This window comes from Rattus norvegicus, chromosome 8, assembly GCF_021556685.1.
Source record: "Rattus norvegicus strain SHRSP/BbbUtx chromosome 8, alternate assembly SHRSP_T2T, whole genome shotgun sequence".
NCBI classification, from domain to species: Eukaryota; Metazoa; Chordata; class Mammalia; order Rodentia; family Muridae; genus Rattus; species Rattus norvegicus.
Genome location: NC_141541.1, coordinates 126,814,757 through 126,829,048, shown reverse-complemented (window position 1 = coordinate 126,829,048; position 14,292 = coordinate 126,814,757). Strand labels below are relative to the sequence as shown.

At 50.7% G+C, this 14,292-nt stretch overlaps 1 protein-coding gene across 6 annotated transcripts in view; it reads right to left on the bottom strand.

Moving 5' to 3' along the window:
• Xylb (xylulokinase) overlaps nt 1-14,292 on the bottom strand; it is a 32,717-nt gene that overhangs the window by 8,129 nt on the left and 10,296 nt on the right. For all 6 annotated transcript variants that reach the window (XM_087562508.1, XM_087562509.1, XM_087562510.1 and 3 more), the window contains 9 exon segments: nt 13,977-14,063; nt 13,349-13,477; nt 12,066-12,131; nt 10,245-10,317; nt 7,925-8,043; nt 4,590-4,671; nt 1,903-1,943; nt 1,219-1,334; nt 337-452 (listed from right to left, as the gene is read on the bottom strand). In XM_087562508.1, the coding sequence (XP_087418634.1) occupies nt 337-452; nt 1,219-1,334; nt 1,903-1,943; nt 4,590-4,671; nt 7,925-8,043; nt 10,245-10,317; nt 12,066-12,131; nt 13,349-13,477; nt 13,977-14,063 (829 nt within the window).

Sequence of the window (14,292 nt, the reverse complement as noted above, 5' to 3'; positions counted from 1 at the left end):
GAGGAAAGACATGTCCCTCCCCTCCTCAGGACATAACCTCGCGCTCGCTGCTTTCTGTCTGGGGCAGAAACCTGCCTACTGAGACACAGCGGGCCACAGTAGATCCTGGGGCCGCCGTCTCTGATTTTGAAGGGGAAGAAGACAGAACTCGGGTCTGACCTTCCACTGCACTGAAGCAGCAGCCATGGGTAACTATGTGAGTGCGTCCTCAGAACCTAGGGACCCACACCAGCTCATGAGAATACACGTGGACACAGAAAGACCACCCCCCCCAACTTCACACCCCAAGTCATGGCACCCCAAGCCTTGCTGGTCCTGTCCACAGGCCCAGCTTACCCAAGTTTCCGTTGTTCCCCATCTCAGTGGACTGCAGGGCCTTAGAGAACTTGTTCCAGGAACAGGAAGCAGACTCGTCTCGAATCTTCTCTCTCATGAGGGAGCCATTTTTAAAGCTGCAGAAATACACACAGTATATGAGTCCTGGGCTCCCAGGTTTGGGGTGTTGGGTCGGAACCCAGGTGCCTCACATGCTAGGCAAGGATTTAACTACTAAACTTTACTCTCAGACTGGACCCAGGGTTGTTGAAAGAGTCCCAGACAGATGGTCTCCGGGTCAGGCTAGACCACAACCCAGGGGCAGGGCACAACAATGAGTGGGAACCTCAAGCCTCTCAGTCTCTCCTGTGGTTTATGGACGTCCTGGAAGGTGCTGGACTCACAGTTATCTTGGGATCTGTTTATGCTGGACGCTGCCACCGTGGGGCCCACATAGAGATCTCTATACCTCACATTGGCTCTTCATCAGGACTGGCGTACTAGCCTAACTAGACCTGAATATTCTCCAGTGGTTCTAGGTGCTTTCAGCTCAAAAGCCTTCTAAGCCGGGGAGCTTCCAACAGGTCCCAAAGGCCTGTGACTCAGCTCCTGTAAAAATTCCCTCTTGCTTAGGGTCAAGCCAAACATGTACGTCAGAGCACCGCGAAGTAAACGCCTTGCTTACAAAACCAGTGCCACACAGGACAGGGTTGGAGGTAGAGTTTGTACCCAAGCTTGGGGGCCCATAGGTCTTGGGCTCCTCCCCAGATGGTTCTGCTATCAAGCAAGAACTCACGTGTCCCTGTGGTCGTGGCTGCCCATGAGGCATTTTGGTAGGAATAACTTGGGCGTGTCTGGTTGTCCCTGACCTGTGTGTGCCTTCTTTCCCCAACCCAGGATTACCACAGAAGCGCCATATATTGCCGTGCATCCACTGGGTTGCAGAAGATGTGCCCTTCCAAGGCAGGCATGGGCTTTTGGAGCCAGAGAAATAGGGTGTCGCTGGTGCCCAGGCTGACCTGAGGGTGAGCAGAACAGAGGGTGAGGTGCCTGGGTCTTGCCTACAAGTGTCCTCTGTCAGTGACACACCCCGCATCCCACCCTGCCTTCATCCAGTCACCTCCATCCTCATACTGCAGGTGAGCAGAGACACCTGCCAACTCTCTTTTTTTCCTTGACCCTCCTCATACCCAGTGAGTGAAAGGTCACCTGCTACCCAGATTCAGGCTCTTGTGGACATCATCACTGACCTTCTAGAGCTTAATACCGAATCATCAAAGTAATGGTTTCCCAAATGGCCTCCCCTAGTAGGTGTAGAAAAACCATTGAAGAAATCTTCCCACATACTCAGGAGCTCACAGCACCCTGGCCCTCCTCCAACCCTCTGCCACTCTGCTTGTAAGACAGTCACTGTCAAGCAGACAGGGTTCTTGCTTGACATCAGCAAAGGACAATGACCTAAGGAAGGCTACTGGGCCTCTATCCTCTCTAGAGGCAGCAGACCCTCTGACGGTCGCCAACACACAGCTGAGACTCAGCACCCCGGTCCCCAGGACAGAAGGTCTGTAGGTGTGGGAGTCACCTTACCGCAACATCTCCTTCCTCCAGCCTCATGCCGGCCAGTGATGCTGGGAACGGAAGGGAAACCTCTGGTGAGACCCACAGAGCAAACTGTAGTAACCACCCAGACAGCAACACGGATACCACCTCTGCCTTAACCCGCAGGTGAGCAAGCTGAGTTTAAGGAGCCAAAGGGTGGACTGCTCTAGTCAAGGCCCTGATTTCAAGGCTGAGAATTCTCCCTCAGGGATAAACTCCCCACCACGGGCAGGTACTCAGAGAACCAAGGAGACCAGGTCAAGGCATCAAGAACATACATGACAGGAGAGACAGAGGGGAGACAGGAACACAGTGGGTTTTGCTAGCCCAGGACAAAGGAAGGGCTGTGGTTATGGCTACCGCCTCCTGCAGACACAGGGTTCCCTGCAGCAGTCTTCTCTGCCCTCTCTGCTGACATGGCCCCCCTGACAGCACTAAAGAGGACCTTGCACATAGCCCGTGCTCCCTAAATGTTGAGTGGATGAACTGAGAGGAGACATGGGAACAGAAACAGACACCCCTGAACTGGGCAGTGGGGTGTTCCTTGAGGCAGTGCCTATGCCCAAGCCTAGGCGACAGTGCAGAGCTCCATCAGGACAGTTGAAGCCCCGACGCCCATACATCAAGCTGACCAGAAGGATGGAGGTTAATGCATGAGCATAGGAAGAGGCTGAGGAGAATCCCTTCAATGCTAACTGTCTTTGAAGGTTCGCTGGGAAAAGCTAGCTTTCCCTGTGGGTCTGGAGTACAGCACACAGCATACTCCTCAGTGTGGCCCATCTGCTCTTTCACAGAAACCAGAGGCCTTGAGAGACCCAGAAGAAGAACAAGAAGAAGAGGGGGAGGAGGAGGAGGAAGAGGCAACGTTAGGGGGGGGGTGCCACAAGAAACAAACTGCTCATAGACCAAATGACCTTGAAACAGTGTCCCTCGGACGGGCTGAGGAGCTGAGATGGTGGCTGGAATAGAATGGAGATGGGGGTGGGGAGACCACTGCTTTCTTTATACCCACTGACCTTCACCAAGACAGTACAGGCCCGAGTCCATGCCTGAGCCTTTGAGGGTGGTGGGGCCAGGCTGGGGTTGCGATAAAGAGCCAGAATTCAGAGGGAAAAAAAGAACAGCACTGAAGTCTTCATCAAGAAGCTGGTCAGTGAGGCTGGAAAGATGGCTCAGTGGTTAAGAGCACTGACTGCTCTTCCAGAGGTCATGAGTTCAATTCCCAGCAACCACATGGTGGCTCACAACCATCTGTAATGAGATCTGGTGCCCTCTTCTGGCCTGCAGTCGCATATTTTATAGACAGTCAGAATGCTGTCTATAAAATAAATAAATAAATCTTTAAAAAAAAAAAAAAAAGAAGCTGGTCAGTGGCTGGGCATGGTGGCATCCGCTGCATGTAACCCCAGCATTGGGGAGGTGGAGGCCTAATAATATATCCCTTGGGCTCTACAACCAGCCAGCATAGTTTACTGTGTACATGGGTACATGCACACGAACATACATACATACATACATACATATGCACACACGCAGAGAAAAGAGACAGAGACAGAGAGACAGAGACAGAGACAAACAAGAGGGTGGCATGGAATTCTTTAAAAGTCCAGTAAGTATCAGGTATAGTGGTTCACATCTGCACTCCCTGTACCTGAGAGGCTGAGGCAGAGAGGCTGATAAGCATCTGAGGTCAGCCTGGGCTACATAGTAAGATCTAGGCCTTTAGAGACTCCTTTTCAAAAAAAAAAATACACACACACACACACACACACACACACACACACACACACGGCCTGTCATTGGGTGAGTAGGAAGGGAGGTGGGAACAGAGGTTTTAGAAGGGAGGGAGAAGCAGGAGAGAAGGAGCCAGAGCAAGGAGGAGGAGCTGGGAGAACATGGCGGTAGATGTTATGTTATGATTCTTCTCTGTACATAAATACAGGTTTTTATGACTGTTCTTAAGGGGTGGGTGTCTACAGGACTTTGATGGGCAAATTATATCTTATCAATTGGATCAGATGTTATTGTATGGTGTGTTCTTTCATGTGTCGACTTAATTGAGTTCAAGAGAAGGTGCAGTGGTGGGATGCCCCAAGCCCGCCACAGAATTGGGATGTGTGTGCCTGGTGTGGTAACAACCCGCCAAGGGAACTGTGAATGAAAGCAAAGCTGTGTGGCGAGGTGCCAAACTGGAACGGCCTGCAGACCGCCCAGGTCAGAGGGAGCCCGGCAGAGTAGTGTAGGAACAGGTCATGTGCCTTTTCTTTTTTACTGCAGTGTGTGTGTGTGTGTGTGTGTGTGTGTGTGTGTGTGTGTGTGTGTGTGTGTTGGTTTCATATGCTCGGCCCAGTTAGTGGCACCATCAGGTGTGGCCCTGTTGGAGTAGGTGTGTGTCACTGTAGGTGTGGGCTTTAAGACCCTCATCCTAACTGCCCAGAAGCCAGTAATCTGCTAGCAGCCTTCCGAGAGTCTAGAACTCTCAGCTCCTCTGCACATTCCTGCCTGGATGCTGCCATGTTCCTACCTTGATGGTAATGGACTGAACCTCTGAACCTGTAAGCCAGCCCCAAGTCAATGTTGTCCTTTATAAAACTCATGTTGTTCACGGTGTCTGTTCACCAATAAGACCCTGACTAAGACAGTGTGTATAAGAGCAACCCCACCAAGGCACATACCCGGGTTGTCCCCAGTGAAGGCCACCACTTTGCATCCTGGAGGGAATCCATAGCGCTGAACGTAGTAGGAAGAAATGGCTCCCTGGTGAGAAAGAACACTGTGTTCGGCTGAGCTAGCCACAGCCAGCTCAGCACAGCCACACAGACACAACTCAACCCAGGAGACTCCTGGCTCCAGGTCACTGAGACAGAAGGAATTTTCCATGAGGATGCTGCAGGCATCTGTGGCACAGCCTGGAGCTCCATCATCCTTCCATAGAAGGACCCTAATACAGGTTCAGAACTAAAGGCTTGAAGTTACCCACCTTGGGAATCACATGAGTTTGAGAAATTCAGGAAAGTCAGAACATAGCAATCTACTCTGTGAACACCAGATTCTGGATACAATGTTGAAGGAAAAAGTAACAGGACATTGGTTACAAGCAAGCTCACAGACACAGCAAGGGCCCTATTCATTGGGCCAGCAACTAGAATAAGAATTACAAGATAAGTAAGCGAGGAGAACAGAGTTCTAAAGAAAACTAACCTCAGAGTTAGTGTGGGCTAGCCTGGGCTAGATAGCAAACTCAAGGCCAACCTGGGGTACTTAAGACTGCCTCGAGAAACTGGGGGTAGGGCTGGAGAGATGGCTCAGTGGTTAAGAGCACTGACTGCTCTTCCAGAGGTCCTGAGTTCAATTCCCAGCAATCACATGGTGGCTCACAACCATCTGTAATGGGATCTGATGCCCTCTTCTGGTGTGTCTGAAGACAGTTACAGTGTACTCACATACATAAAGTAAATAAATCTTAAAAAAAAAAAAGATAAAACCCTATCTTGTGGAAATAAAAAAGCAAGTGAGTGAAACAAACAAACTAAGGGCAAGGCATAATGGCTGATGTCTATAATCCCAACTCCGGCTGCTGAGACAGGAGGATGACCATGAATTCAAGGCCACTCTGGACTCCACAGTAATAGGCCAGTATGAATTACATAATAAGATTTACTCAGGGGCTGGGGATTTAGCTCAGTGGTAGAGCGCTTACCTAGGTAGCGCAAGGCCCTGGGTTCGGTCCCCAGCTCCGAAAAAAAGAACCAAAAAAAAAAAAAAAAAAAAGATTTACTCAAAGAAATACATGTTTTAAAGATTCCGTTTCCCTTACTGTAGGGGAAGGAAAAACTACCATCCAGCAATGTTTTGGATTTCCAACAGAACAAGCCATGCTTGGGGGAAATGTAGATCTTTGGCCTAGGTTGCCTCAGACGCTTGAATGTGATGGGGCCTGTGTGCAGGTTAATGTGGAGGAGTGAACTAGGAGAGTAAAGAAAACCTGAGGGCAGGAGCCTGAGGGTGCCTCATCCCACTGTGTGCCCCAAAGGCAATGGAGGAACCTCTAAAAGCAGGGGTTGGTCCTGAGGACTGACTCCCTGGGGACGAGCAGGAGTCACTCACTCACCCACAGGCTCCTGTGTCTCTCTGGTGACGACTGCCCTCCACACTCACAGGACACATCAGGAGTCAGGGAGGCCCCAACATAGAAAGTTTGGTTCCAACAGGGGTGACATCAGGTGAAGCCACGGTGACTTCTCATTGGCATTTGGTCAGTAAGTGGAAATGCACATTTTCTCAGAACCGGTTCTTTCCGGTTCCTCTAATACTTGCCTCTGAAAAGGCTCCTCAGAGGCATTCTTGGCATTATGTAAGCAAAGCCCGGGTCTTAGACGAAACTCTGGTCTCCATTTCACATGAAACAAAAGGCTACGGACAGTGCTAACATTCCAGGAGCTCACAAAACCCAAAAAATAAAACCAAATTCCCACATTTCAACAGTCAGGCCTAACCACTGACTTGGGACTTGACCCCTAGGGACCCGTATCTTACAGAAAACTGAAGCTTAATTAACTTTTTGGCTGTTTTTCTGTGACAGGGCCTCACTATGTGCCTTTGACTGTTCTGGAACCTGCTATGTAGACCAGGCTGGCCTGGAACTCACAGGGATGAAAGGTCTGGGCTACTATTCCATGCTGGAAGGCTAATTCTTAATTCTCCTCCTCCTCTTCCTCCTCCTCTTCTTCCTCTTCCTCTTTCTCCTCCTCCTCCTCCTGTCCCTCTTTCTCCTACTTATCTTCTTCCTCCTCCTCTTCTTCCTCTTCCTACTACCCCTCTTCCTCTTCCTAATTCTCTTCCTGCTCCTCTTCCTCCTACTTCTCTTCCTGCTCTGCTACTCCTCTTCTTCCTCCTCCTGCTTCTTCTAATGCTGTAACATTGCTACTCAACAAGGAAACTTAGTATCCACTTGTCCACACTGCTGGACCACACCCAGTGGCAAAGAGATAAGACAACTTACTCCCCCTTAGCTGCTGTAAATGAACTCCTACCCTATTTCAACGGTGTGATCCTCTCTACAGCCAAGAATGGGGCCAGCCAACCGGAAGGCACTGGGTGTTCACAGCCCTCAGCCATGGTTAAGTACCCATAACTTACTCGTGGGCCCAACCACCGTCTGAACCCTCTTGACATACTGTATCTCACCTTGTAAGTATAATGGCCTTGTACACAGTGTTACGTCCAGAAGAGGAAGAAGGTGGGACACTGATTAAATACAGGCAGGCCGGGCTGGAGAGATGGCTCAGTGGTTAAGAGCACCGACTGTTCTTCCCCAGGTCCTGAGTTCAAATCCCAGCAACCACATGGTGGCTCACAACCATCTGTAATGGGATCTGATGCCCTCTTCTGGTGTGTCTGAAGACAGCTACAGTGTACTCATATATAATAAATAAATAAAATACTTAAAAAAAAGATTTAAAATACAGGCAGGCCAAGCTAGGTGTGGTGGTGCGCACACTGTTAGCCTCAGCACTGGGAGGCAGAGGCAGGAGGGTCTCTGAGTTCTAGGCCAGATTGGTCTACACAACAAGTTCCAGGCCATCTTGGGCTATATAGAGACCCTGCCTCAAAACAACAATACGCCATAAACGGGAGGGTCTGGATGCAGCCAGGGTTTAGTCTCGGTTGGTGTGACTCGGACCCTGTGCTCTGTCAGATCTTCAGTATCTGTTTCCCAGAGTCTGCCTGCTGCAAGCTGCCATGCTAGCACCCAGAATTTCAGCACCCTGCATGTTTACCTTTAGGGGTGCAGTCACCCAGAAATCCTTCAGATAGCTTGGAAACCTAGCCAGGTCCTTGAGTGATACTGTGTTATCCAGATATCCTGATATTGATATTCTGAGTAATTCCAAAGGCTGATGAGCTTGGTAAGTGAAAACTAACACACACACTGTGTGTGTACCTGACCCTAGGCTCCACCAGCAGTGCCTGAACCCACATTGGAGTCGCTACCTGAAAGAGGACTTACCACAACAGAGCAGGAAGGGACCGGTGAACCCAGCTTCTCCTTCAAATGGGGGGCACAGGCATCCAGGCAAGCCTGGGACCAGACTTTTTCCTGGATCTGCAACAAATTCATTCCAGACCCTAAGGAAGGTAGGAAACAAAAATAAAACCCCAGGAGGGGTAGGAGCTTTGGAGGCAGAGATGGGGAAAACTGGCACAGTTAGTTCTCTAGCGCAGAGGTGTGGCTGGCTCTTGGTCTGCTGTTTCTTTTTTTTTTTTTTTTTTTTTTTTTTTCTTTTTTTGGTTCTTTTTTTTCGGAGCTGGGGACCGAACCCAGGGCCTTGTGCTTCCTAGGCAAGCGCTCTACCACTGAGCTAAATCCCCAACCCCTGGTCTGCTGTTTCTTAAAATCAGATGTATTTACTTGCTTTTCTATGAGCGAATGTTTTCTATGCACAGTGCCTGCGGATGGATGCCAGGACACAATGTCACACATTTGAAAATGGAGTCTCGGACGGTTGTAAGCTGCCATGTAGCTACTGGAAACTGAGCCCAGGTCCTCTCCGAGAGCGCCAAGCCTCCCCTCCAGCCCTGTGGCTGTATCTACGTCATGACACAAGGAAGGGAACAGCTTGGTTCTCTTTGAGCCTAAGAGCCAGAGTCAGCAGGGCCCATGTAACCCACCTCCTCCAAATACTCCCCACAGACTCCCATCACACGGGGAGCCTGAGAAAACGCTGTTCCGGGGACTGCCAGGGACGGGGACTGCCAACTGGCAAGGGCTCCCATGTCTTGTGGGTTTTAAGGCATCCATCAGAGGCAGCCTTGAGAGAGGGCAGTACTCAGAGAATTCCAGGAAAAGACATGTAAGGTGGGGTCCTTAGGATGGTAGCTTTAAAAGATTCATTACTATCTTAAAAAGGGGGGGGGGCTGGAGAGATGGCTCAGTGGTTAAGAGCATTGGCTGCTCTTCCAGAGGTCCTGAGTTCAATTCCCAGCAACCACATGGTGGCTCACAACCATCTGTAATGAGATCTGACCCCCTATTTGGTATGTCTGAAGACAGCTACAGTGTACTTATACGTAATAAACAAACACACAAATAAATAAAAGTTAAAAAAAAAAAAGAACATCCCTGCAGCTGCCCCTCCCTGCTGACATCGCTTCTGTTTTATCAGAAAAAAGCTTCCAATTCTGAGTGGGGTGTGGTAGCATACATTTGTAATCAAAGCACCTCAGGAGGCAGAGGCAGGAGGATTGCTGTTGAGTTTGGAGAAAGCTCAGGCTACACAATGAGTTCAATGGGAGCCCGGGGCACACAGCAGAATCTTGTCTCAAAAAACTAAAACCGAGGGGAGAGAGAGGTGGCTCAGGGTTAGGTTAAGGGCTCAGGGTTAGGTTAACAGCATGTACTACTCTGTAGGGAGCTCACTTTGGGCTCCAGCACCCACGTCAGGTGGCTCGTAGCCTCCTACAGCTCCAGAGGAGTCCAGTGCCTCTATCCCGCATGGAGACTTGACACAGGTGCCCAGTCACACACGAATAATTAAATAAAGTAAATCTATTTTTTTTAAAGCCCTAAGCCAAAAACAAAACAAAACCCAACTGCATGGTGGTGCACACCTGTTACCCTAGAAATTAGAAAGTAGAGGCCAAAGGTCAGATGTTCAAGGTCACTCACAGCTCCCTTGTAAGCTTAAGGCCAGCCCGGGCTTCAAGAGACTGTATCTCACAGAGCAAAATTGGGCTGGATAATAAATAAGTAAACCGAATTCTTAAATTCACCAAGTATGAACAGCACAGTGAGTAGATGGCGGGAGCCAGGCTCCAAGATGCTCCCCGAGGATCCTTGCTTCTGGTACTCACACCTCATGAGGTGCCCCCAACACTGTCCCCCATGATCCCTGTGATCAGAAGGACGAATGAAGCAACTGCTCAGCTCCTTCTCCTGTGGCTCCTCCCACCCCTCCCCTTCCCCCGCCCTCTCCCCGCATGCCCTTTTTCACGCAGACCCTCTTCCTTCCCACAGTTTCATCGAGGACCTTAGAGAGGGACATCGGAAGCTTCCCCAACCCCGCCACCCTCCAGACGCCTGCACCCTGGCTTAGAGTTTGTCTGCAGCCCTCTGTCTTGAGACAGGACCTCCCAGTGTAGCTACGTTCCAGGCTGCAGGCGCCTCGGGCACTGAGAGAGAACATACACCTTTGCCATCTTCAGCTGATGAGTGTAGAGGTCACACAGCAGGAATAGTGAGAGCTGCGTGTCAGGCACCTAAGCTGGACGAGGCGACTGCAGTCCCCACGGCCCCCCTACACGGGAACAAGCGTGTTCTGAAAACTTACCATCACTGTAGTCGATGGGCGAGTACCTACCCAGGAACAGCGAAGCAGCAAAACTACTGACCAAGGAAATTCTCTGGAAAAGAAGGAAGCAGGGTGAGAGAGGACTGACTTCCACACACGTAAGCTACTGAACACTTCACACACACACACACACACACACACACACACACTCACGTGCACACTCAGGTGTGCACACAGGCACACAAGCACACGCACACAGGCATGTGCACTCACACGCACACACACATATACACTCATGTTCACACACACACATGCACACTCAGGCACACACACATGTACATCCACGTGCGCACACAGGCACACAAGCACACGCACACACACATATACACTCATGTTCACACACACATGCACACTCAGGCACACACACATGTACATCCACGTGCGCACACAGGCACACAAGCACACGCACACACACATATACACTCATGTTCACACACAGGCACACAAGCACACACACACACACACACATACCACGAGGAGTGGGGAACGGAAGCTTCAGTGATGGAGACAGAGTAACCACCCAAAAACAGCCTGAGCTCTCAGTAACCCTGGTTTAAAGCAAGGAAACCATCATGGCTGACATCAAAAGGCAAGGCCCTGTGAACACGCGGCACTTAGGGAGGCTGGTTTCCCATCTGGAATCCATTCAGTCCTGTCAATACCTCACTCCACTTCTGTGTCTTTGACATGTGGTCACAGGAAGCGACCAGAACACAAAACGAATTAAGTCTCTCAGAGCTACCACAAGTTTAAAACAAACTGTCAGCCCCACAAGACGCTACAACACCCGATCTTACCCCCAAGAGAATCGCTGATGGGCTGAAAACATCAGCCTGGGTGTTATGACTTTCATACCAAGGGCCCCTAGACCGGAGGAGAGAGCCCCCGCCTTTAGCCCCCATTGGGACGTACACCTCAATCCACATGGATAAGGAGTTTTTATTCTTCAGTGGCTAACGCTGTGAGTGGTTTGAAACCTGGAATCATTAACTAATAAACTGCAACCAGGCATGGTGGTGCAGGCCCGAGATCTCGGCACTAGAGGCAGAGGCAGAGGTTTGAAGCCAACCTCGGCTGCGTGAGTTCAAAGCTAGACTGGGTTACACAGAAAACTCCCGTCTTTAAAAACCAAACGCTGTGGCGGGATGCACATCTGTGATTCCAGCACTCGGCAGGTGGAGAGAGGTAAACCCCAGATCAGGGATCCTCAGCCTCAGAGAGAGTTTGAGAACAACCTGTGTTACCTGAGGCCCTGTCTCAGAAAAAAGGTAAAGAAATAAATGTTCATAAATCTTATGAATTTGCCCAAACCACAACAAGTTGTAGTTTATTGTGGGAACCAGGTCTCAAGACGGTCTCTGTTGAGGCTTCCCTGACCCACCCTGCCTCCTACGTGTTTGGAATGAGGCGGCAGCACTACCTGTGAGCTGGGGGTTGGGCGGAATTAAGAGGGGAAAAAGGGAGCTGTGTGGTGCGGCTCATGGTAGACAACTGTGGCGCAGAGTCCCGTGTATCCAAAATTAGAAAAGATACAGAGGTTTGGTTTTGGGTTTTTTTTTTTTTTGCCTTTGTTTCTAATTTGTTTTGCTGTGTTTATTATGTGAGAGAAGTGCACATATGTCACTTGTGTGGAGGTCAGAGGGCAGCTTTTCGGGAATTGGCTCTCTCCTTCCACCCTGTGGGTGCTGGGGACAGAACTCAGGCAGTCAGGCTTGGAGGCAACTGAACCTGAGCCGCCTTAACAGCCCCTCTCTGAAGCTTTTCACACGGATGCACACGGGATGCACACGGATCACCCACCTCAGAGTTCGAGTAGGCCTCAGGGTTCTTCTGGAAAATCTTTGAGATCTGGTTCCCCGTAAATCGCTGGGGAATAAGAGAGCACAGACTCTTAGAAACCCAGAATAACCAATCGTACACAGAAGGTCGGTGTCGTACAGTAAGGTCAGCATAGCATGACCCGGGTACAGCGTAGAATACAACTTCGGGGAGCTCCCAAGTCTAGAAATGCCTGTTGTTACCAACAAGCCGAACACCGAAGCTGGTTGGATTTCAGCCTTTGAGTCCTTGAAACATTCTTGGTCATGAACTCTTAGGCAGGCAGCAATCCCTCCATACCCACTGGCTAGGCAAACCCCAGCTCCCTGGGAGGGCGTCTCACAGGCCAGTTAGCTCTGTGAATAGTTCTTACCATCGATGACTGTCCTTAGAAATACACTTATTTCCTTTGTTAATGTGTACATGTCTGTGTGCCATGTGTGAGCAGGAATGTACAGACACCAGTGACAGCATCGGATTGCCCTGGACCTGGAGCTACAGGTAGCTATGAGCTGTCAAGTAGGAACCAAACCTAGGTCCTCTGCAAGAGCGGTCGTGTGCTCAGAGCCCCCTTTCCAGCTCCAGGAGCAACACAGGCTGGGGTCAGGTATTCTGCCTGTGGAGACATTATTCCTAGTGTTTTCATTGGGCTTAAGGGTTTTGGGGTGTTTTCATCTGTTTTTCCTTTTATTTTTACTTTATGATGGAGGCACATGTATGTCCTTCTCACATAGAGTGTGTGTGTGTGTGTGCGCGTGTGTGCGAGGGTGTCCAATACCCTGGAGCTGGGGTTACCTCCAGGTTAATACCTGGAGCTGCGGTTGCAGCTGTTAAGTCACCTGACGTCCTGGGAACCGAACCTTTGCAAGTGCAGTGTGCACTCTGACCTGCTGAGCGATCTCTAGACCTCCATCCCCTACTCAAGCCACAGTCATGTGACCCAAGATAGCCAACCACGACGAACTCTGTAACAGTGGCTAAAGCCCTTGAGGCCCCACACCAAGGGTCTCCTAACTCCTTTCAGCATCAAAACTGCCTCAATTAGAAGTCCCGCCTGCTATTATTATGAGGTTACGGACCTCTCGTCTGAGGCAGCACACCCCTCTCCACACAGTACCTCAGGATGCCCAGATCAGAATCCAAGGCCGCAGGATCCACCCCAACTTCAGGTGATCACTTCAGATCACTTCAGATGATGCTGCCACCAGGCAGGCACCAGGTTTATCCTCCCAGAGTTCTAATCCCCACCCGGGCATGTCACCTACCTCATAGGCCCGGGACCCTGTGAGGCAGCTGAGAGCCTGGGCCCCACCCACCGCAGCCTCCAGCTGGTGACACTGGGCTGTGGTACTGGAGTCCATCCATATCGGGCAGTCACTGACGGAGAAGCAGGCCTGGGAAGAACAGTCCCCCACTGAGTGCAGGCGACCCTGGGGCTGGTAGTCACCCTATCTGTCCTATTAGGAAGACCCTGTGGATCAGTCGTCTGTGGGGTTAATGAGGTCTCTCCAGAAAGCCTGAGGATGGTGATCTCCTGTTGAGGGCACCCAGGCGAGTCAGGCTGCAGGAGACAAGCGGCAGGCAACAGTGCCGTCAAAGCACAGGTTCGGCTGGGGCTTTGGAAACGTAGGGAACGGAAACTGGAGATCCACCTCCCGGCATCACCACGGGCCCCACGGCTGTTCAGTGAAGAAGGGGCTAACTAATGGGGGGGTCGCCTACAAGGAGACATCAGCGGGGGGGGGGGGGGGGCGGCTGGGCAGGCCATGCTCACTGAACTGTCAATGCCACTTTCTCACACTGCAGAGAAGCCCCGGATTGCAGGGTCCCCAGGACATAGGGGTCTCTCTGCCTGCTTTGCAGACGTGTAGTGGATTGACAAGACATCTTCACCTGTAGCTGCTGATGCAACAGGAGAGCCGGTGACAGGCTTGACAACGCCAGGCTGGCTCCAGTCTTCCAGTAAACGCTTCCGTGTTGCTGAGGAGGGGAACGCAAGCACATGCTCACTCACCGTGCCCCGAGACAGGTGTACATGTGTTCACACACCATGCCCTGGGGTCACAACCTCCTGCAGACGCACACCCAGACCTCAAGCCTGTCTCTGCCACCTCTCTGTCGAACAGCTCAGTGTCTTTATGACACTCGGCTTTCACTTTCTTTTTTTTTTAAAGATTTATTTATTTATTATATATAAGTACACTGTAGC